The sequence below is a fragment of the Somniosus microcephalus genome, chromosome 2 (assembly GCF_052327205.1).
Source record: "Somniosus microcephalus isolate GS21.2 chromosome 2, FLI_Smic_1.0, whole genome shotgun sequence".
Lineage (NCBI taxonomy): Eukaryota > Metazoa > Chordata > Chondrichthyes > Squaliformes > Somniosidae > Somniosus > Somniosus microcephalus.
The window spans coordinates 367,414,748-367,439,140 of record NC_140988.1 but is presented as its reverse complement, the minus strand read 5'-3'; the positions used below and the strand labels follow the sequence as shown (position 1 = coordinate 367,439,140).

Genomic DNA, 24,393 nt, shown 5'->3' with positions numbered 1-24,393 from the left:
GGAAAGCCAAGTAATCATCCTCTCGCCCTAAATTTCACCCAGATACAAAAACTTGCATTTATATTGCACCTTTGACATAGTAGAAACGTTCCAAGGCCCTTCGCAGGCTCGTTAATCAGTCAACATTTCACACTGTAGGGAGATATTAGGACAGGTGCCCAAAAACTTGGTCCAAGAGGTAGGTTTTTAATGAGCGACTTAAAAAGGAAAGAGAGAGGTGGAGAGGTTTAGGGAAGAGATATCCAAAGCTTAGGGCCTAGGCAGCTAAAGGCTGCCTTTACATAGAGTACAGCCGAAGAGAAAACCAAGTAACCATTCTCTCTTTCCCCCCCCCCCCCCCCCCACCAAAAGTTCCACCCCGATACCACAACAACACCATCAACATCCACTGAGGGAGAATTTGTTACCAGGCAGCCGGTACAGCGGAAGGGTAGAGGATCAATCCTCCGCTCTGGGTGGGAAAAGATTAAGATGGACGGAGGATCTTCACTGTGATGGTATGTGCCTCCTTGGGGGGAGTGGGGGAGAACAGGATGAAAAGGAAGGATATGTAATATTATGAGATGGGGAGGTTGAAGGAAGAGAAGAAAACATCTAACGGAGAATATCTGCTCCGCCATTGATGCAAGTCTTGTTACCACCAGGATCCTCATTACAGCAGAAATTTGCCTGCTCCAACTGCTCATCAATAATTGATTTTATGATTTGTTTTTTCCCCCCAAAGAGAGATACTGTCTTCCGTTACTGCTCACCTTCTCTTCATACTACCTGGGTCCAACATTCTTTTCAAGTTAAACAGGGTCTCCTTGGGGTCCAGGTGGCTTCAAGGCAAAACACACAATAATGGAAGATTGGAGCCAAGTCAACCCTCCATGGCAGACCTGACCCAGGCCCTCCAAGGCTCTGTTGATGATCAGCCAGCTAGTCTGACTCATATAGCTGGGACCTGGAGAGGCAGTCGTGTCACTGAGGCATGGATTCTTCCTACTCTGTTCCAGACCGCAGCAGTTCAAGAAGGAGACCAACCACCACTTTCTCAGGCTAACTACAGATGGGTAACAAATGCGGCCTTGTCAGCGTCACCCGCATCTTGACAACAAACTGTAATAAAGAAAGATAACTGTGCAACTAAATGTCTTAGTTGGTACGATGGTTCTAGCTAGGCAAGCTTGCCAATGTGTGCGATGAGCTGCAAGATGATAATTGGCCATCCTCCAGTAATACCCTTGGACACCCTTGGGACATGAGCACACTACAGCTTTGGCTGTTGTCAACCTACATTGAGCCTTCTGGACTTGAGAAAGTGGAGTGTGTCCCTACAGGGAGAGGGTTGGGCATACTTCATCCGAGGCAAACAGAAACTCTCTCTCTCTGTAGATTGGCTTGGAGATTCTGAAGCATATTGTTGAGTTTTCACCCAGCTGAGTAAAAAAAAAAGTACCCATGCCACTGCAAAGAATACAAACCAGACACTGGGCAACTTATCCATTATATTTTTCATGCTTTCTTTTTTCTTGTACAACACTCTCGAACTCCCCTCTCCCAATAGCTTGGCTGAGAGTCTAATTGCAGCCCGCAGAGCAGAGCCAACTGGCCGCTCGGACTATTCCTCCAATGCTGGAGAATCCACCTGGACCTTTTGTGCAAATCATTTCTTGTCCCCTCAACAGCTCCCGACTCCGGCCAAAAGCTTGAATATTGTGCCCCATATCTGAGGCGCCACCACTCTCACATTCCTGGACCTGGGCACAACAACAAAGCCAGTTATTTGTTACGCGATCCTTCTCTCTCACTTCAGGCCTCCAAGCCCTCTCGCATGAAACCCTCGTTTCCATTTTGCCAGCACAACTATAGTCATTGCCGCTCCAAATATTCCTCAAATTATTTTTCCTCAGCTTCAAATACTCCTGCACATTCTTCCCCCTCCCTTCAGTCATGAAATGAAGGTGCATCACACCGTCGCCTATTCCCAGTCTGAATTAGCTAATTACAGATGAGCTTGTGGTACTGGAGTGACAACTGGCCTCTGAGCCCGTGTTCCAACACATTCTTTACCAGGTCCTCCGAAACGTCAAACTTCCCTCGAAATTCCCTTTCACGGGCTTTCAAAAGTCAAATATTGGTCGCTTAAACCACGACCGTTTAATCTATTCCATCTTCTCTCCTGCTCTTTGCAACCCCATCGGACCTCATGCATTTTTTTTAAATATTCGTTCTTGAGATGTGGTCGTCGCTGGCAAGGCCAGCATTTATTGCCCATCCCTAGTTGCCCTTGAGAAGGTGGTGGTGAGCCGCCTTCTTGAACCGCTGCAGTCCATGTGGTGAAGGTGCTCCCACAGTGCTGTTAGGGAGTTCCAGGATTCTGACCCAGCGACAATGAAGGATCGGCCAATATATTTCCTAGTCATGATGGTGTGTGACTTGGAGGGGATCTTGGAGGTGGTGGTGTTCCCATGCGCCTGCTGCCCTTGTCCTAAGTGGAAGAGGCCGCGGGTTTGGGAAGTGCTGCCAAAGAAGCTTAGACCTCGACTCTTCACCCATGTGTTTTCCAATGGGTTGCACGGCACCAGGAAACTCGGGCTATAATCGGGCAGCTCTCCAATACAACGCAGCACAACTGAAGCCCGAGTCGAATAGAGAAGAAAGTTAGCAAGGGCGGATCCAACCTATTCACCAGTCCACCACAAGTCTCACGATCACAGATCACACAGGAAACAAGTTATAACAAGCCAGAGACTTGCGTCTTGTGGTAGCATTTCCCGGGTTGAACTTCTTGCTCAGTAACATGCTGCCTGGTGACGTTGTGGCAAAAAGCTAAGCGCCAGAGGATTTCAGCAACGTTATACAACGACAACAAGGTCTGACATCGATGACGAAGTCCATCACTGCCTTCAGCGTGCCAGTGCAGCCTTCAGTCGCCTGAGGAAGAGAGTGTTTGAAGACAAGGACCTCAAACCCAGCACTAAGCTCATGGTCTACAGAGCAGCAGTGATACCCGCCCTCCTGTATGACTCAGAGACATGGACCATGTACAGCAGGCACCTCAAAGCACTGGAGAGGTACCACCAACGCTGCCTCCACAAGATCCTGCAAATCGACTGGCAGGATAGGCGCACCAATGTCAGTGTGCTCGCTCAGACCAACATCCCCACGCTCGATCAGCTCCAATGGACGGGTCACATCGTCCGCATGCCCGATACGAGACTCCCAAAACAAGCTCTCTACTCGGAGTTCAGACACGGCAAGAGAACCCCAGGTGGGCAGAGGAAACGCTTCAAGGACACCCTCAAAGCCGCCTTGAAAAAGGGCAACATCCCCACCGACACCTGGGAATCCCTGGCCCAAGACCACACAAAGTGGAGGAGAAGCATCCCGGAAGGCGCCGAACACCTCGAGTCTCTTCGCCGGGAGCAAGTGGAAGCCAAACGCAAACAGCGCAAGGAGCGCATGTCAACCCAAGCACCCCACCCACCCGCTCCTTCAACCACCGTCTGCCCCACCTGTGACAGAGACTGTAGGTCCCGCATTGGACTCATCAGTCACCTGAAAACTCATTTTTAATGTGGAAGCAAGTCATCCTCGGTTCCGAGGGGCTGCTTAAGAAGGAGAAGACAAGTCTCACGGTCACAGATTCTTTTTTTTAAATCACACAGGAAACAAACAAGCCAGAGACTTGCGTCTTGTGGTAGCATTTCCCGGGTTGAACTTCTTGCTCAGTAACATGCTGCCTGGTGATGTTGTGGCAAAAAGCCAAGCGCCAGAGAATTTCAGCCACGTTATACGACGACAACAACCACCAACGTTCCCGGTGAGCTGCGCTTTGTTCAACGCGGCCCGTTTCTTTTAGTGCGCGGTCCCTTTAAATTTACAATGGAGAAGCCAGTGAGCGGCCTGCGCGGGACCTTTCCCATTGCTGCACGGCCTTAGGGGGAAACACTGGCATCAACACATTATTTCTCATCTTTTCAAATTCTAAAAGAGACCCAGGTGATTTCCCCTATTGCGGACTGAGCGTGCTCCTGTGTGTGTGCTTCTGTCGTCATGCTGATGCTGGCAAGGCTGCATTTATTGCCCATGTCTGGCTGCCTTTGGGTGGTGGTGGTGTTGGAGGAGATGCCGGGCTTTTTCCTTGAACCGCTGCAGTCCATGTGGCGAAGGTGCTCCCACGACGGTGCCCAGTAGGGAGAACCAGGATACTGCCTCAGGTGACGAGGAAGGAACGGCAATATATGTCCAAGCTGGATGGCGTGAGGCCTGGAGGACAACCTGAAGGTGATGGTGTTTCCACGATGCTACGCTCGTCCTTCTTGGTGGTGGAGCCGATTGGGCTCAAAAAGATGCGGTTGAATGAAGGTTGAACTAGATTTAAGGCCCTTCTGTCTTTCCCTTTTTGGTTCCAATCTGGGGGAGGGGAAAAGACAGACCAACACCTCCGCCCACATTCTCCACTGTTTACATTAGGTTTTTTCCAGCACCAAGTGGGCTCCACTGTGTAATAACAACAACTTTTATTTATATAGCGTCTTTAACGTAGTAAAACATCCCAAGGCGCTTCACAGGGGTGTTGAAAGACAAAAAACTTTAACACCGAGCCACATAAGGAGAAATTAGGGCAGGTGACCAAAAGCTTGGTCAAAGAGGTAGGTTTTAAGGAGCGTCTTAAAGGAGGAAAGAGGTGTAGCGAGGTGGAGAGGTTTAGGCAGGGAATTCCGAAGCTTAAGGCCTAGGCCACAGAAGGTACGGCCACCGGTGGTTGAGCGATTATAATCAGGGAAAAAGAAACGAACGGCTCGGGTCCGGAGCGGCAGCCAAAGTCTGCACGCGAATGGGTAGAGGGAAAAGCTCAGGTTACACCTGGAGAAACGACTGCAGACGGGCTCCCTGTGTTTAGTTGGCGCGACGAGAGGAATTTGATTTGATGGCAGATTTGTGCACCCCACAATTCGGTGGGTTCAAGTTGCCATCTGGGGATAAAGGACGAGGGATTGAAGGGGTGCGAGAACAGGGTGAGTGAATGTGATTAGGACTACTCGATCGCGTGGAGAGTAAACCCGACACGGACTAGTTGGGCCGAATGTCCCGTTTCCGTGTTGTAACCGCTATTGAGTCTCTGCAGTCACGATGCTTATGGATGGGGAGCACAGCCGGTGGTGAATGGCAAACTTCTCTTAAAATAAAATACTGATTATCTGGTCATTATCACACTGCTGTTTGTGGGAGCTTGCTGTGCGTAAATTGGTTGCCACGTTTCCTTCATTACAGCAGCGACTACACTTCAAAATGTTATTCATTGGCTGAAAAGCGCTTTGGGACTTCCAGAGATCGTGAAAGGCCGCTATATAAATGCAAGTTATTTGTTTCTTTAAGACAAAAGAGCCCTTAAAGGACAAAGGAAAATTGAACCCAGGTCGGCCGTTGAAATTTTTTGTTTCTTTGTTTAGCTGAAAGGTACAAAAGGAATTTGAAGAATTGCACTTAGGGGTGAGGGGACAGTGAATTAGAGAAGCCCCAAAACGCGGTCTTCCCCTTCCTGCCTTAGTGAATCTGGCAAATTGAGAAAGAACTTGCATTTATATAGCGCCATTCACATCTGTCCCAAAGCGCTTCACGGCCAATTAACTTCTTTGGAAGTGCAATCGCTTTTGTAACCAAATGTGGCAGACAATTTTTTAAAAATTAATTCTAAAGGATGTGGGAGTCGCTGGCGAGTCCGACGTTTATTGCCCATTCCTAGTTGGCCAGAGGTGGTGGTGGTGGGTCGTCTTCTTGAACCGCTCGTAGCAATTCAAACCGAGTGGCTTGCCGGGCTACTCCAGAGGGCAGTTAAGAGTCAACCATATTGTGTACAAGACTGAAGAGTCACATATAGGGCCTCGACCAGGTAAGGATGGCAGGCTTCCTTCCCTAAAAGGCATTCGATGGGTTTTTAACCACAATCGGACAGCTTCCTGGTCACTTTTACTGAGACCAGCTCTTTATTTCCAGATTTTTTAAAACCTAATTCATATTCTCAAACTACCATGGTCGGATTTGACTTGCGTTCAGTAATAGAACCACTACACAACCGTACCTGTAGTTTGCGCAAAGCAAGGTTTCACCAACAGTAATGAGACAAACGACCAGGTAACCTGGTCTAGTGGTTTTAGTTGAGGGATAAAAATTGCTTCGGGGAAAAAAAAAGTACTTGCATTTCTATAGTGCCCATTACAAACTTGGGACGTCCCAAAGCCAATGAAGTACTTTTTGAAGTGTGGTCACTGTTGTAATGTAGGAAACGCGGCAGCCAATTTGTACACAGCAAGCTCCCACAAACAGCAATGTAATAATGGTGCAAGACGGGAGTCACGTATAGGCCAGACCAGTTAAGGACAGCAACTTTGCTTCCCTAGTCCGTTTTGGTGATGTTGGTTGAGGGATAAATATTGGCCAGGACACCGGGGAGAACTCCCCTGCTCTTCGAAATAGCGGCATGGGTGTGGTAAACCACTGTAGTTCACTGTGTTCACTGTTGTTGTTGTTGTCGTTCACTCTTGTTTCACTGTTGTGCCTGACTATGCCTCAGCTGACTCCGCCCCTGGGCTACCGAGTATAAGAGCGGCCGCATGGCAGCTCCTGGCATTCGGTCGTCCACTAGAGGCATAGTCCTGATCTGTCTGAAGTGCAATTCAGTAGTTAATAAAAGCCTGTTGTTCTGAACTCTGCCTAGCCTTTTATTAGAATTGATAGCGCATCAATGGGATCTTTTACGTCCGCCTGAGAGGGCAGACGAGGCCTCGGTTTAACATCTCATCCGAAAAACCGCATCGCTTGACAGTGCAGCGCTCCCTCAGCGCGGCACTGGGAGTGTCAGCCTAGAATTTGTGCTCAAGTCTCTAAGAGTGGGGCCTGAACCCACAGCCTTCTGACTCAGAGGTGAGAGCGCTCCCCACTGAGCCACGGCTGACACGAGACATGGAGATGGCGAGTTTCCCAGTTGAGCGCAACTCCCTTGGGCCCCCAACCTAAGCTACTTTCACTGGGTTTAGGTGGCGTGCCCGGGCGCAGCTGGTGGCAACTCGAAACAAAAAAAGCCAACTTGACGGACAATGGTTGCAAAGCGCTTTGGAACATCCAGAGGTCATGAAAGGCGCAATATTCTTGGCCAAGCAAGCTCCAACAGGCTGCGGTACCTCCTCAAGGGTACCTTGCAACCTACCTTTGATATTAAACACCCTGCTCTCGAGGGAGCCTCCTCAATTGCCCGCTCTCAATGCTAAAAAAGACCAAGTTTCTCAATTCTTGGCTCATAAGTCAAACTTCCGATGCCAGGCACAAGTTCTCTCTTTCTTTAACAGGAGAGAGAGAAAATAAATTTTTTTTTTTTTTTAAACTTATCTTGGACGTGTTATAGGATTCCAACCGGAATATCACAGAAACCTGCAAAACCAGATTTCCAGGAAGCTCAAACTCGTCAGCCCATCCAAGAGCTAGACATGGATGAGGAATGTCATTCAGCACATCTAGAAAAACCTCCAGCCCCTCGTGCCAAGGTCTCTTAAACAAATCCAAGGTCCAGACCTCCCCCAGCTGATGCAGTAGAACAATCCATACGATAACTCTGTTTAAACAGCTCTTAAATTTGTCTTTCATCAATTTTAACTCTTGCCGGTATGTTCCACCTTCCCGGCAGATCTTGAAGTCGTGTTCGGGATTCCCGTACTAAGCGTATGAAAGGATGGGATAAGACCACCCAAGCCTGCTTCATCCAGACCTGGTGCGACCTTGCAGAACATTAGCCCACCCCAAGCCGCATGATCTCCTGAAAGAGGCCAGGGGAGTGATCAAAAAAAGAAGCAAATTTAGAATGAGAAATTAATCTCCAATCAGCGACAAGCAATCAAGCATAAGAACATGAGGCCGTTAAACCCCTCGAGGCTGTTCTGCCATTCAATCAGATCATGGCTGATCTGTACCTCAAGTCCATTTACACACCTTTGATCCATATCTCTCCATGCCCTTACCTAGCAGGGAAGGCCAAGAGGAGATTTGATAGACGTGTTTAAAATCGCGAAGGGTTTAGATAGAGTAAATAAAGAGAAACTGTTTCCAATGGCTGAAGAGTCGATAACCAGAGGACCCAGATTTAAGGTGATTGGCAAAACCAGAGGCAACAGTATGATTTGGACAGGTTGGGCGATTGGGCAGATGCAGTATAATGTGGATAAATGCGAGGTTATCCACTTTGGTGGCAAAAACAGGAAGGCAGATTATCTGAACGGCAATAGATTGGGAGAAGGGGAAGTGCAACGAGACCTGGGTGTCCTTGTGCACCAGTCGCTGAAGGTAAGCATGCAGGTGCAGTAGGCGGTTAAGAAGGCAAATGGTATGTTAGCCTTTGTAGCGAGAGGGTTCGAGTGCAGGAACAAGGATATCTTGCTGCAGTTGTACAGGGCCTTGGTGAGACCACATCTTGAGTATTGTGTGCAGCTTTGGTCGCCTTATCTGAGGAAGGATGTTCTTGCCATGGAGGGAGTGCAGCGAAGATTCACCAGGCTGATACCTGGGATGGCAGGAATGATGTGTGAGGAGAGATTGGGTCGATTGGGCTTATACTCGCTGGAGTTTAGAAGAATGAGAGGGGATCTCATTGAAACTTATAAAATTCTAACAGGACTAGACAGACTTGATGCAGGAAGGATGTTCCCAATGGCCAGGGAGTCCAGAACCAGGGGTCACAGTCTAAGAATAAGGGGTAAGCCATTTAGGACAGAGATGAGGAGGAATTTCTTCACCCAGAGAGTGGTGAACCTGTGGAATTCTCTACCACAGAAGGCGGTTGAGGCCAATTCATTAAATATATTCAAGAAGGAGTTAGATATATTTCTTAAGGCTAAAGGGATCAAGGGATATGGGGAGAAAGCAGGGACAGGGTACTGAATTTGGATGATCAGCCATGATTGCGTTGAATGGCGGAGCAGGCTCGAGGGGCCGAATGGCCTACTCCTGCTTCTATCTTCTATGTTTCTATGTAACATGAGGAAAAACTTTTTTACGCAACAAGTGGTTAGGATTTGGAACGCGCTGCCTGATAGGGCGGAGGATACAGATTCAATAGTAGCCTTCAAAAGGGAATTGGATAAATACTTGGAGAAATAGTTGCAGGAGATGGGAAAGAGCAGGGGGAGTGGGACTAACTGGATTGCTCTTCGAAAGGGCTGGCACAGACTCGATGGGCCGAACGGCCTCCTTCTGTGCCGTACTAGGCCATGATTCTAACAAAAATCTATCATGTAGGCTCCAACAGACTGCGGTAGCTAATCAGGGGTACCTTGCAACCTACCCGATACCAAAACACCCTCCAATCGAGAGGCATTGATAGGGAGCCCCCTCTGTTACCTGCTCTCAATCCGAAAAAGCCCAAGCTTCTCAGGTCTTGGCTCATAATCCAATCTTCTGATGCCAGGGATCAGAGTCATGGCTCTCCACTGACTCTAGGCCTTGAAGCTCTCCCTTGTGTCTTGGTGACAGGACCTGGATACAGTGCTCAAGGCGAGGTTTGGCCTGAGCACCACACAGATTGGAGCGCTGACTTCGACGCCACCGATTTAGTGAACGTACTTCAGTCGTTTTGACTTGTCGATTGGCCTACGCCTGCTCCTATTTCTTATGTTCTTGTAACAAGCCCGATCCCAGTGGAGCCAAACGGACCCTCGAGCTTGCTCCGCCATTCAATAAGATCACGGCTGATCTTCGATCTTAACTCCACTTTCCCGCCCCATCTCCATATCCCTTGATTCCCCTAGAATCCAAAAATCTATCGATCTCAACCTTGAATATAGTCAAAGACTCAGCATGCACAGCCCTCTGGGTCAGGGAATTCCAAAGATTCACAATCCTTGGAGTGAAGAAATTCCTCCTCATCTCAGTTTTAAATGGCCGACCCCTTATCCTGAGACTAAATCCCCTAGCTCTAGACACTCCAGCCAGGGGAAACAACCTCTCCGCATCTACCCTGTCAATCCCCTTCAGAATCTTGCATGTTTCAATGAGATCGCCTCTCATTCTTCTAAACTCCAGAGAGTATAGGCCCATTCTACACGATCTCTGTGCCAAGCCCACCGGGTCTAACTTCACCCTTGGGTAGTTCAACATCATTCAGGGCACGTTTTTTTGCTGCCCAATTAATTATTCCTCCTCAAATATAGTATGGAAAAGCAATGGCCGAGGTGGGAGAATGCACCACGGGACACCTGCTACCGCATGGTGGACCACAACCTTGCTTTCAGTAAAGGGGGGCCTTCCATTAATCGAAGCTAAAGATGGCCACCTAATACCATCCTGATCCAGAGGGCGGCAGTGCAAGGTTGGAATCACGCCATCAGTTGGGATTTTCTTGGTAACTTGGAGGTGCCGTCTTTCGGCTGAGACGTCCAACCGAGGCCCCGCATGCCCTCTCGGGTGGGCGTAAAAGATCCCACGGCCACTATTTCAAAGAACAGCAGGAGAGTTCTCCCCAGTGTCCTGATCAATATTTATCCCTCAACCAACATCACTAAAAAAAACAGATTACCTGGTCATTATCGCATTGCTGTTTTTGTGGGAGCTTGCTGTGCGCAAATTGGTTGCCGCATTTCCCACATTACGACGGTGACTACACTTCAAAAGTGCTTCAACTGGGACGTCCTGAGGTTGTGAAAGGCGCAATAAAATGCCAGTTCTTTCTTTTCTTCTAACTAACACTCCACAACACAAGACACAGAAGCAAATGAAGCGTCGACGTTTTATTCAAGAAGGAGTTTGATATATTTCTTAAGGCTAAGGGGATCAAGGGATATGGGGAGAAAGCAGGGACAGGGTACTGAGTTTGGATGATCAGCCATGATCGCATTGAATGGCGGAGCAGGCTCGAGGGGCCGAATGGCCTACTCCTGCTCCTATCTTCAACTCAAATGGCATCTCATCTGAAGGACGGCACCCCCTCCATACAGCGGGGTTTTGCGCGTGGCTCAAACCCACACCCCACTGGACCGAGCCGGGAGAGAGAGAGAGAGAGTGAGTCAGCAGACGAGTGCAGCCGATCACTCCTCCATTCACACAGCTCACGGTCCCCTACGGAGGACATGTTCGCATGACCAACGCCAGTGCTCAGCTCCGCATGTTGCTCGTTTCCCCTTTAGTGATCTGTAGAGAATCCAGCTGAAATTCTGCACAGAATATTAAACAGGAAAGGCTGGAGCACACAGCTAGGTTACTGCCGGAAAGGGGCCCTCTTATATCAGTGCTGCTGAAGAGTCAATCTCCAAAAATGTTTCTTGTTTTCTTTCCTTTCATTCATTCTCGGGAATGCGGTCGTCGCTGGCGAGGCCGACATTTATTGCCCTCTCAAGTTGTCGTGAGGTAGGTGGTGGTGGTGGGCCGCCTTCTTGAACCGCTGGCAGCGGTTTGAGACAACTGAGTGGGCTTCTTCTCTCTCAGGGTCGTAAATCTGTGGAATTCTCTGCCCCAGAGAGCTGTGGAGGCTGGGTCATTAAATACATTTAAGTTGGAGATAGACAGACTTTTGCAAGATAAGGGAGTGAAGGGTTAGAGGGAGCGGGCTGGGAAGTGGCTTTGAGCCCAAGATCAGCCATAATCTTATTGAATGGCGGAGCAGGCTCGAGGGGCCAAGTGGCCTATTCCTGCTCCTATTTCTTATGTTCTCGCTGGGCCGGGCCACTTCAGAGGGCAGGCAAGAGTCAACTACGTTGGGTGTGGGACTGGAGTCACGTATAGGCCCCAGACCAGGTAAGGACAGCGACTTTCCTTCCCTGAAGAACATTAGTGAACCAGTTGGGTTTGAACGACAATCCGACATGATTTTCAGCTTTTACCGATTTCTTTTGAAACTGAATTCAAATTCCCAAACCCGCCACCGGTGGGATTTGAACTCATGTTCTGCCAATTCCTCGTCCAATAACATAACCACGACACTACCGTACCCCCAAAAACAGTTAAGCCAACCTATTTTCTTTCAGGTGCCGCAAGGCACTGGCAGCACATTCTTTTTATTCCTAGTCATTCAACTCTCGCCTCCTGAACCCCTCAAAGGGGACGCTCGGCGCGGCCCCATTGTCGGTGACTTGAACTGCACTGGGCCCAGTGAGGCTGCGAGCAAAGCCATCAAACGCAGTTCTGCAGTGCAGGCTTACAAGCAAAGGGTCATTCCAGGATAATAAGCAGACTGCTGGTTTTCATCTTAGCAAACCACGGGAGGTGTCTGCGTGGCGTTCCCAGGTGTTGTTCAAAAATGTACAACATTTTTTTTTTTTTTTAAAAACATGTGCATCAGTATTTGGAACAAATTCAGTTCAGTCAGCAGTGGCTCAGCGGGCAGCACTCGCACCTCTGAGTCAAAAGGTCGTGGGTTCAAAACCAACTCCAGAAACTTGAGCACAAAATCCAGGCCGACGCTCCCAGTGCGCGCCACCCCCACCCCCCAATGCATTGCACAGAACATGAACTGACTTGCTGTCTGTAGGTGAGGGGTGGGAGTTTCTCAGAGCAACATGAGTTACTTGATAAAATGGCAGCCATTTCATCACCCCATGAGGACTTATAAAGAACCAGCATTGACTTTTCTTGACAGTTAATCAAACATTCTCTCTTCTCTCGGCCCAAGACCTTTCCATCTGTCGTCTTTAGTGTCAGCGCTTTTCACCCAAGGGGGAGGGGGTGAGGGAAGGGGGTGAGGGAAGGGGGTGAGGGAAGGGGGTGAGGGAAGGGGGTTGAGAGATGAGAAAGAGAGGAAAGGAGTCAACAAGTGATCTTCCTCTGATCTCTAACCTCCAATGTTGCTCACTGTTCTTCACAACGTTCCTCATCTTCCTCTACTCTAACCGACACTATTACAATCATTGTGCCTCGCTCCTCTCCAGCTTCAAATGTGCCAACAGATTCCTCCTCGGTTTTGAAATCAAGACTCAATGCACCATTTCCAACTTATTCTTTTTCTGGTCCTCAAAACCGTGGACCGCCTCGTCTCCCTCAGTCTGCCTACAATCTACAAGCTTTTAAATCCCAAGCCTGCTGTCACTTAGCTGCTGATGTTTACGAGTCGCCGCCTCGTCTCTCCTGCTCTTCACAACCTTACAGTGCCCTGCGCTGTGCACCTTTGACCCTTCACTTTTTTTGGGGGGGGGGGGGGGGAGGGGGGGTTAGCGAGGGAAAGTTAGCTCACTTCACTCTCCCCCAATGGGGAAAGATGGAATTCAAAAAAAAAAGAAAGGGGGGAGGGAGAAAAACAAAGAGTGAAGCAGATTTCAGCTTCAGGCAGATTTGTGATCACAGAGCCACAAAATGTTTAAGAAGCTTTGCACTCAGTTGATCCAGACTTGTGTCCCCCTGAATACACTAGCACTCCGACAGGTTTCTTCATCATGTAGCACGGTTACGATGTGCTTTTACTGCACATCATGAATTACGACTGTAATATATTGGGCACAGAGAGGGTGCATTACTAAACAATACAGGCGAGAAAAAGCCTCCGGGTTCCATCCCTGGCCTGTCAGTGGGCTACAGCTGCTCTCAGCCTCCCTGGGCTAGGGATCGACTGACGTCAGCCATTTTCCTACCTCTAGTGACCCAGACCCCTGCTGCCAAGGTGCACGTTTGGGCACGTCGGGGGGGGGGGGGGGGGGGGTAAGATCAAGCTCGCCTGTGATGCCCACCATGGTCGAAAATCCAGCCACCACTCGCCGTGGATTTTCTCACCTGAAGGATGGTCAGTTGGGCGAGACAGCTGCCGATGTCTGTGGCACCGTTACCCTCGTCAGAGTCACCTCACCTTTCCTTCACCTTCCTCAGCCCGAACCCCTACAGCACAATGCAGGGTTGTGGATTTTGAAGGGAGTAGAGAAAGAAAGAAATCCCATTTCTATAGCACCTTTCATAACCTCAGGACGTCCCAAAGCGCTTTACAGCCAATGAAATACTTTTGAAGTCTAGTCACTCTTGTAATGTTGGAAACGCGGCAGCCAATTTGCGCACAGCAAGGTCCCACAAATAGCAATGTAATAATGACTAGACAATATTTTTATTTGAAGGATAATTATTGGCCAGGACACGGGGAGAACTCCCCTGCTCTTCTTCGAAAAGGTGCCCAAGAGGGAGGACGGGGCCTCAGTTTAATGTCTCATCTGAAAGACGGCACCTCCGACAGTGCAGCACTCTCAGTCCTGCTCTGGGAGCTTCAGCCTAGAGAGTGCGTGCTCAAGTCTCTGGAGTGTGATGTTAAACCGAGGTCCTGTCTGCCCATTCAGGTGGGCATAAAAGATCCAATGCCACTATTTCGAAGAAGAGGAGGGGAGTTATCCCCTGGTGTCCCGGCCAATATTTATCCCTCAATCAACATCACTAAAAACAGATTAGCTGGTCATCATCACATTGCTGCTTGTGGGATCTTGCTGTGCGTAAATTGGCTGCCGCGTTTCTTACACTACAACAGTGACTCCACTTCAAAAAGTACTTCATTAGCTGGAAAGCGCTTTGGGACGTCCTGAGATCGTGAAAGATTGCATTTAAACAGAACAGAACCTATTTCTTTTTTCCCCAGCTATACTTATTTTTTTTTTAAACTCCTGTGCAGTCCGGTGTGACTTAAATAGATGAAACGCCTTTCTAAATGAGGAGCCAAAAAACTCAAAAGAGTCAGTGCCATCATCATTGCCCTGTTTGTGCAACGCTTCCCCTATCCCGCCCCTCTGCACACATAGACACACACACACAGACAGGACCGACCCTCCTCCTAACTCACCCTTCCAGGCTGAAGCCATCTAGTTCCTGCTGCTGCAATCCTCTCTCTCTCTGTGCAACGTGAACTCCCACTGGAAATCAGCATGTGGCCATCGGAAGAGCCGGGAGGAGCTGTCAAGAGAAAATAAAAATCACCTGGGTTGCAGTGCAGCGCAGCACAAACTGCAGGCGCCCGCGGATCGAAACAACCAGCGACTGTGTCAATCCCGCTACAGGTCGCTGTCTGCCCGGCTCTGCCTACAAGAGGTGGCGGAGGGGAGGAGAAAGGCTTCCTCTGGGTCTTAGTGCCCTCAATGTTCGCCAACGCAGCTGCACACAGCCTGTCCGGGGTGTGGGGGCTCTCAGTGACTGGCTGATTTTTTTTTTTTTTGTAATTCCCTCCCACCCACCCACCCCATCTTCTCAAAAAATACTCCCTCTCTGCAATTCGCACAGAGCTATTTTTTTGTGAGCTGTGCAATACTGGGGTGAAGCAATAAAAACAGAAAATGCTGGAAATACTCAGGTCAGGTAGCATAGAAACACAGAAGATAGGAGCAGGAGTAGGCCATTCGGCCCCTCGGCATAAATTCGGGTGGGGCACAAAATCGGGCGTCTGACACGAACCTGTCTGAGTATTTATAGCATTTTCTGTTTTTATTCACGTCCTGGTCCCTGCTGGGCGGGCTGTTAAAAATGGTGTCTGGAATTTTTTTTTTTTTTTTAATTCATTCTTGGAATATGCCGTCGCTGGCAAAGCCAGCATTTATTGCCCATCCCTAATTGCCCTTGAGAAGGTGGCGGTGAGCCGCCTTCTTAGAAGATAGGAGCAGGAGTAGGCCATTCGGCCCCTCGAGCCTGCTCCACCATTCAATGAGATCATGGCTGATCATCCAAACTCAGTACCCTGTCCCTGCCTTCTCCCCATATCCCTTGATCCCTTTAGCCTTAAGAAATATATCCAACTCCTTCTTGAATATATTTAATGAATTGGTCTCTACTGCCTTCTGTGGTAGAGAATTCCACAGGTTCACCACTCTCTGGGTGAAGAAATTCCTCATCTCTGTCCTAAATGGCTTACCCCTTATCCTTAGACTGTGACCCCTGGTTCTGGACTCCCCGACCATCGGGAACATCCTTCCTGCATCTAGTCTGTCTAGTCCTGTTAGAATTTTATAAGTTTCAATGAGATCCCCTCTCATTCTTCTAAACTCCAGCGAGTACGGTGGCATAGTGGTTAGCACTGTTGCCTCACAGCGCCAGAGACCCGGGTTCGAATCCGGCCTCGGGCGACTGTCTGTGTGGAGTTTGCACATTCTCCCCGTGTTTGCGTGGGTTTTCTCCGGGTGCTCCGGTTTCCTCCCACAGTCCAAAGATGTGCGGGTTAGGTTGATTGGCTATGATAAATTGACCCTTAGTGTTAGGGGGATTAAATACGTGGGGTTACAGGGATAGGGTGGGATATGTGTTGGTGTAGGGGTTACGGGGATCGGGTGGGATATGTGTCGGTGCAGGCTCGATGGGCCGAAATGGCCTCTATCTGCACTGTGGGGTTTCTGTGATTCTGTGATTCTGTGAGTATAAGCCCAATCTCTCCTCATACGTCATTCCTGCCATCCCAGGTATCAGCCTGGTGAATCTTCGCTGCACTTCCTCCATGGCAAGAACATCCTTCCTCAGATAAGGCGACCAAAACTGTGGTCATCTGTGGAGAGCGAGAAACCGAGTGGACGTTTCAGGTCGATGGCCTTTTGTCAGGATTGAAGTATTGCTGCTTTCAGGTCCCGTGTCTGCTGGTGATAAACACGGATCTCATGACTGTAGAGCATCACACAGCCTCATGGGACCAATATGCTAAATAGGCCTGTTTGACACACACACACACACACATATTTGCACCCCTTACTCATCTAACAAATTAATATAATTAAGAGCGCAAGGTAACTAAGAAAATAACTGCATTGCTTACATCTGTATTTTGTTTTAATGTTCTTCAAATTCCTGTTCCTGATGTCAAACAAAACTTGCAAAGTGTAGTTACTCTGTACAGTTAGCATGTTAAGCAGCACCTACCCAGTAGTGAGTTACACAGCACTGTAACCCAGCGTGTAAATAGTGGTCAGGTTACTGGACTGCTAATCCAGAGGCCTGGACTAATGGTCCGGAGACGCGAGTTCAAATCCCACCACGGCAGCTGGGGAATTTAAATTCAGTTAAATAAATCTGGAATAAAAAGCTCGTGTCAGTAATGATGACCAGGAAACTACCGGATTGTCGTAAAAACCCATCTGGTTCACTAATGTCCCTTTAGGGAGGGAAATCTGCTGCCCTTACCCGGTCTGGCCTATATGTGACTCCAGACCCACAGCAATCTGGTTGACTCTCAACTGCCTGCTGTTGTATCAAAGGGCACTTGGGGATGGGCAATAAAGGCTGGCATTGCCAGCGACGCCCACATCCCGTGAATGAAGAGAGAAAAAAAATAGTACCTGTCCAGCAGTGAGCTACACAACACCGTAACCTGAACCAAGGACTCAAATATCACACAACCACCACACGGGGAAGCAAGAATCATTTTAAAGGTCGCCTGAGCTTTGAGGTAAGGTTACACAGCTTCAGTGAGACAACGGAGCGTCAAATGTGGCACTAGCCGTTAAATTTTTATCCTGGTCATTCAATTGTGATCAAAGAAATCACTCACTCCTGATGTATTATTAATCCAGGTTTATCAGCAAATGCCAAACTGAGTCAAAAAACTCAATATATGTATTACAACAATAAAAATAAAAAGACTCGCATTTTTACAGCGCCTTTCACGACCACCGGACGTCCCAAAGCGCTTTACAGCCAATGAAGTACCCTTTGAAGTGCAGTCACTGTTGTAATGTGGGGAACGCAGCAGCCAATTTGTGCACAGCAAGCTCCCGCAAACAACAATGTTTTAGTGATGTTGATTGAGGGGTAAATAGTGGCCAAGACACCTGGGGAGAACTCCCCTGCTCTTCTTCGAAATAGTGCCATAGAATATTTTAAGTCCACCTGAGAGGACAGACGGGGTCTTGGTTTAATGTTTCATCCGAAAGCCGGCACCTCTGACAGTGCCGCACTCCCTCAATACTGCACTGGAGTGTCAGCCTAGATTTTTGTGCTCAAGTCTCTGGAGTGGGACTCGAACCCACAACCTCCTGACTCAGAGGCGAGGGTGCGACCCACTGAGCCACAGCTGACACTCCATAGTCATCAATAGAGTAATTGGTAGAGGAATTAGAGGGGCGTTGAGGAGACCTTTTTTCACCCAGAGGGTGGTGGGGGTCTGGAACTCACTGCCTGAAAGGGTGGTAGAGACAGAAACCCTCGTCGCATTTAAAAAGTACTTGGATATGCACTTGAAGTGCCGTAACCTACAGGGCTACGGACCAAGAGCTGGACAGTGGGATTACGCTGGAGAGCTCTTTTTCAGCCAGCACAGATACGATGGGCCAAATGGCCTCCTTCTGTGCCATAAAATTCTACGATTCTATGAGGTGAATTACAAGGCTGGTCCTTTTTGATTGCTCTGAACCCCATCTCCTCACCATGTCTCTCACTCCCTTCTCTCTCCAGAAACGCATTTAATTGCCCCTGAATTACATGTGCTCACTTTTAATTGGCCCCCACTAAGCACAACCCTCCAAAATCTCTCTGCATCCCCGATTGTCATCGCTCCACCATTGGTGCCTTCAGCTGCCTGGGCCCCAAGCTCTGGAATTCCCTCCCTAAACCTTTAGCAGTAACTAATCAAACAAGAGGTTCAGGTATCTCCTGGCTACCATCTCACCCAGCGACCTGCATTCCAAGCCCAGCTGCCCAACCATCCCTAATGCTCCCAACCCAAACAACAACAACTTGCATTTGTATAGTGCCTTTAACATAGTAAAACGTCCCAAGGCGCTGCACAGGAGCGTTCTCAAACTGATTGACACCGAGTGGTGAGATATTGGTGACCAAATGCTTGGTCAAGGAGGTAGGTTTTAAGGAGCGTCTTAAAGGAGGAGAGAGGCGGAGAGGTTTAGGGAGGGAATTCCAGAGCTTAGAGCCTAGGCAACTGAATGGTGGAGCGATTAAAGTGAGGGATGCACCAGAAGCCAGAATTGGAGGAGTGCAGCGATCTCGGGGAGTTGTAGGGCTGGAGGAGGTTAGAGATCGGGAGGGGGCGAGGCCATGGAGGGATTTGAAAACGAGGCGTTGCTTAACCGGGAGCCAGTGTAGGTCAGGGGTAATGGGCGAACGGGACTTGGTGCAAGTTAGGACATGGGCAGCAGAGTTTTGGATGAGTTCATGTTCATGGGGGTGGAAGATGAGAGGCCGGCCAGGAGTGCGTTGGAAGAGTCAAATTTAGATGTAGCAAAGGCAAGGATGAGGGGTCAGGCGATGTTATAGAGGTGGAAGTAGACGGGCTTGGTGAGGGAGATGTGGTCGGAAGCTGATCTCAGTCAAATAGGACACCAAGGATGCAAAAGCATACCTTCTCCCCGATGCTCTAGTTCCCACACTTGGTTCACCTTGCAGACCCCACCACCTCCCCTCCCCCCATTCAGCCCAAGTATCCCCAAACTTCCCTGCTCAGCCCGAATTTCTCCTGACCCTCTGCTCATCGCGATGCCCCTCCCACCTAGACCCTCCTGCTCGCGCAAGAGGTGCGCCTCCAGGATTGGAAGCGGAGGTATATTGTCGGGGCAAAGCCGAGGGAGCTTTACTCTGCAACTATTTAATGGTACAAGTGATCTCGGAACCACCAATTTCTAACTGTGAGCCTTTTTGAAAAATTCATTCTCGGCCTGTGGGTGTCGCTGGCCAGGCCGGCATTTTATTGCCCATCCCTAGATGCCCTGAGAAGGTGATGGTGCTGCTGGGCACTTCAGGAGGGCAGTTAAAAATCAACCACATCAATGTGGGACTGACGTCACAAATAAACCAGCCCGGCTAAGGACGGGCTGATTCAGTTCCCTAAAGGACATTAGTGAACACTTGGGTTTTACGTCAATCCGACAGTTTCATGGTCACCTTTACTGAGACCAGCCTACTTTTTAAAAAAAAAAAACACAATTCAAATTCTCAAACTGCTATGGTGGGATTTGTACACTCATTCTCTGGATTACTAGTCCAGTAACATAAGCAATACACTACCGTACCCTACAGCACCTGAAGTACCTACTCTATAGCTTGCTAAGCATAAAAACAATTCCCAGAGAAGCAAAAAACACAATGGTGCTTTTGAGCGCAACGCTCCCCCTCATCTGTAAGGGTCACCACTAACTATGACTGACAGAACAGGCAACCTTCCTCGACATATTGCTGCCCTGACCCCAGCCAATGAGTGGTGCACAAGCACAGTTGAAGAATAACTCCTCTTCTGGATCCCCCCCTGCACTCTCAGTGCGGAAGCTCCTGGTCTCGCCCAGCACTGCGACCGAGATAGGGAACTCATTGTCACGGAAGAAATTTGCAAGTGCAAACCCACAGCTGTGACGTTGCAACGTATGAATAACGGCAACTGGTGGGAAGGCACTCCCGCGATGAAGGAAGTGAACAGTTTCCATAGCGTAATTCAGGAGAATCTGTTTCCACTGGCAGGAGGGTCGGTAACCAGAGGAGACAGATTTAAGATCATTGGCAAAAGAATCAGAGAGGAGATGAGGAGAATTTGCTTTTTTTTAAAACACAGCGAATTGTTATTATCTGGAAGGGCGGTGGAAGCAGATTCAATAGTAACTTTCAAAAGGGAATTCGATTTATACTTGAACGGGAGAAAATTGCAGGGCTACGGGGAAAGGGCAGGGGAGTGGGATTGGATAGCTCTTTCAAAGAGTCGGCACAGACACGATGGGCCGAATGGCCTCTTTCTGTGCTGTATAATTCTATGAGTTGCGCCATACATAGGATATACAGCACACACAGACCATTCTGCCCAACCAGTCCATGCCAGCGTTTATGCTCCTCTCGAGCCTCTTCCTGTTTTCCCTCATCTAACACTATCAGCATAACCCTCTATTCCCTTCTCCCTCAAATGTCTGTCTAGCCTCCCCTTAAATCCATCTACACTATTCGCTTCAACCACTCCCTGTGGTAGCGAGTTCCACATTCTCACCACTCTGAGTAAAGAAGTTTCTTCTGAATTCCCTATTGGATTTCTTGGTGACTATCTTATATTGATGGCCTCTAGTTATGCTCTTCCCCACAAGTGGAAACACTCTCTGTATCCACTCTATCAAAACCTTTCATAATTTTAAAGACTTCTATTAGGTCACCCCTCAGCCTTCTCTTTTCAAGAATGGCGAGAGGGGGAAACCAGGGAATTATAGACCAGTTAGCCGAGCATCTGTTGTGGGGAAATTGCTGGATTCTATAACTAAGGATCGGGTGACTGAACACCGTGAAAATTTTCCGTTGATCAGAGAGCCAGTATGGATTTGTGAAAGGTAGGTCATGCCTGGCAAACCTGATTGAACTTTTTGAAGAGGTGACTAAAGTACCGGACAGGGGAATGTCTGTGGATGTTATTTATATATGATTATGTATATGGACTTCCAGAAGGCATTTGATAAAGTCCCACATAAGAGACTGTTAGCCAAGGTAGAAGCCAACAGAATTGTGGGTAAATTATTGACCTGGTTAGGAAATTAGCTGAGCGACAGGAGACAGAGTGGGGATAATGGGTAAGTACTCAAATTGGCAGGAGGTGACTAGTGGTGTCCCGCAGGGATCTGTGTTGGGGCCTCAACAATTCACAGTAGTTATTAACGACTTAGATGATGGCATAGAAAGTCATATATCCAAATTTGCAGATGACACAAAGATAGGTGGCATTGTAGGCAGTGTAGAGGAAAGCATAAAATTACAAAGGGATATTGATAGATTAAGTGAATGGGCAAAACTGTGGCAAATGGAATTCAATGGAAGCAAATGTGAGGTCATCCACTTTGGACATAAAAAGGATACAACAGGGTACTTTCTAAATGGCAAAAAGCTAAAAATAGTGGATGTCCAAAGAGACTTGGGGGTCCAGGTACATAGATCATTAAAATGTTATGAACAGGTACAGAAAATAATTTAAAAGGCTAATGGGATGCTGGCCTTTATATTAGAGGACTCGAATACAAGGGGGTAGAAGTTATAGAGTGCATTAGGGACGGGTTCCTTGAGCAGTATGTTACTGAACCAACCAGGGGGCAGGCAATCTTAGATCTGGTCCTGTGTAATGAGACAGGATTAATAAAAAATGTCCTAGTAAAGGGTCCCCTTGGAATGAGTGACCATAACATTGGTTGAATTCCAAATTCAGTTGGAGGGTGAGAGAGTTGGATCTCAAACCAGCGTACTAAGCTTAAATAAAGGAGACTATGAAGGTATGAGAGCAGAGTTGACTAAAGTGGACTGGGAAAATAGATTAAGGTGTAAGACGGTACAGGAGCAGTGGTGTACATTCAAGGAGATATTTCACAACTTTCAAGAAAAATATATTCCACTGAGGAAAAAGGGGCGTAAAAGACAGCCATCCGTGGCTAAGTAAAGTAATAAAGGATAGTATCTGACTGAAAACAAGGGCATATAAAGTAGCCAAATCTAGTGGGAGGATAGAAGATTGGGAAGCACATAAAAGCCAGCAAAGAATAACTAAAAGATTAATTAAGAAAGGGAAGATAGATTATGAAAGTAAACTAGCAAAAAATACAAAAACAGATAGCAAGAGTTTCTACAGTTATATAAAAAGAAAAAGGGTGCCTAAAGTGAATGTTGGTTCCTTAGAGGATGAGACCGGGAAATTAGTAGTGGGGAACATGGAGATGGCAAATACGCTGAACAAATATTTTGTATCAGTCTTTACAGTAGAGGACACTAAAAATATCCCAACACTGGACAAACAGGGGGCTATGGGGGGGGGGGGGGGGGGGGGGGGGCGGAACTAAACACGATTAAAATCACTAAGGAGATGGTAGTCGGTAAGATAATGGGACTTAAGGCGGATAAGTCCCCTGGACCTGATGGCTTACATCCTAGGGTCTTGAGAGAAGTAGCGGTAGGGATTGCTGATGCATTGGTGGTAATTTTCCAAAACGCCCTGGATTCAGGAAAGGTCCCAGCAGATTGGAAAACTGCTAATGTAACGCCCTTATTTAAAAAGGGAGGTAGACAAAAGGCTGGAAACTATAGACCAGTTAGCCTAACATCTGTGGTTGGTAAAATGTTGGTGTCCATTATTAAGGAAGCAGTAACAGGACATTTGGATAAGCATAATTTAAATCGGACAGAGTCAGCATGGTTTTATGAAGGGGAAATCATGTTTGACAAATTTGCTCGAATTCTTTGAGGACGTAACAAACAGGGTGGATAAAGGGGAACCAGTGGATGTGGTGTATTTGGACTTCCAAAAGGCATTTGACAAGGTGCCACACAAAAGATTACTGCACAAGATAAAAAAAAATCACAGGATTGGGGGTAATATACTGGCATGGGTGGAAGATTGGCTATCTAACAGAAAAGAGTTGGGATAAATGGTTCATTCTCGGGTTGGCAATCAGTAACTAGCGGTTTTCCGCAGGGGCCAGTTCTGGGACCCCAACTCTTTACAATCTATATTAACGATTTGGAGGAGGGGACCAAGTGCAACGTATCCAAGTTTGCCGACGATACAAAGATGGGAGGGAAAGCAGTGAGTGAGGAGGACATAAGAAACCTGCAAAAGGACATTGACAGGCTAAGTGAGTGGGCAGAAATTTGGCAGATGGAATATAATGTTGGAAAGTGTGAGGTTATGCACTTTGGCAGAAAAAATCAAAGAGCAAGTTATTATCTAAATGGAAAGAAACTGCAAAGTGCTACAGTACAAAGGGATCTGGGGGTTCTGGTGCATGAAACACAGAAGGTTAGTATACAGGTACAGCAGGTGATCAGGAAGGCCAATGGAATCTTGGCTTTTATTGCAAGGGGGATGGAGTATAAAAGCAGGGAAGTCTTGCTTCAGTTATACAGGGTACTGGTGAGGCCACACCTAGAATACTGCGTACAGTTTTGGTTTCCATATTTAAGAAAAGATATACTTGCTCTCGAGGCGGTTCAGAGAAGGTTCACTCAGTTGATTCCGGAGATGAGGGGGTTGACTTATGAGGAAAGGATGTCTCGGAGCGGGTGCAGAGCATTCTGAAGGGGGAGGGGGATCAGCCAGTTGTCGTGGTACATGTAGGTACCAACGATGTAGGTAAAAAGAGGGAGGAGGTCCTACAAGCTGAATTTAGGGAGTTAGGAGCTAAATTGAAAAGTAGGACCTCAAAGGTAGTAATCTCTGGATTGCTACCAGTGCCACGAGCTAATAAGTTTAGAGAGAGTAAGATAGATAAGCTAAATACGTGGCTTGAGCAGTGGTGCAAGGGAGAGGGATTTAAATTCCTGAGGCATTGGAACCAGTTCTTGGGGAGGAGTGACCTGTACCAAGGGGACGGTCTACACCTGAACTGTGAGGGAGCCGATGTCCTCGGGGTAATATTTTCTAGGGCGGTTCGGGAGGATTTAAACTAATTTGGCAGGGGGATGGGAACCTAGGTAGTGGAAAAGAGGGAAGTCATATGAAGTCAGAAATAGATGGTAGAAAGGTGAGAAGCAATAAGCAAA

General features: G+C 47.9%; 1 protein-coding gene across 4 annotated transcripts in view; it reads right to left on the bottom strand.

Moving 5' to 3' along the window:
• The window catches only part of adisspb (adipose secreted signaling protein b), a 206,735-nt gene that overhangs the window by 153,657 nt on the left and 28,685 nt on the right, over nt 1-24,393 (bottom strand). The window contains exon 1 of one of the 4 annotated variants that reach the window (XM_085975665.1): nt 14,771-15,021. The exons of the other annotated variants lie outside the window; for them this stretch is intronic. Within the exon in view, the coding sequence (XP_085831791.1) occupies nt 14,771-14,789 (19 nt within the window). The 5' untranslated portion in view covers nt 14,790-15,021. Of the gene's footprint in view, nt 1-14,770; nt 15,022-24,393 lie in introns of those variants that run through there. 4 annotated transcript variants of the gene reach the window in all.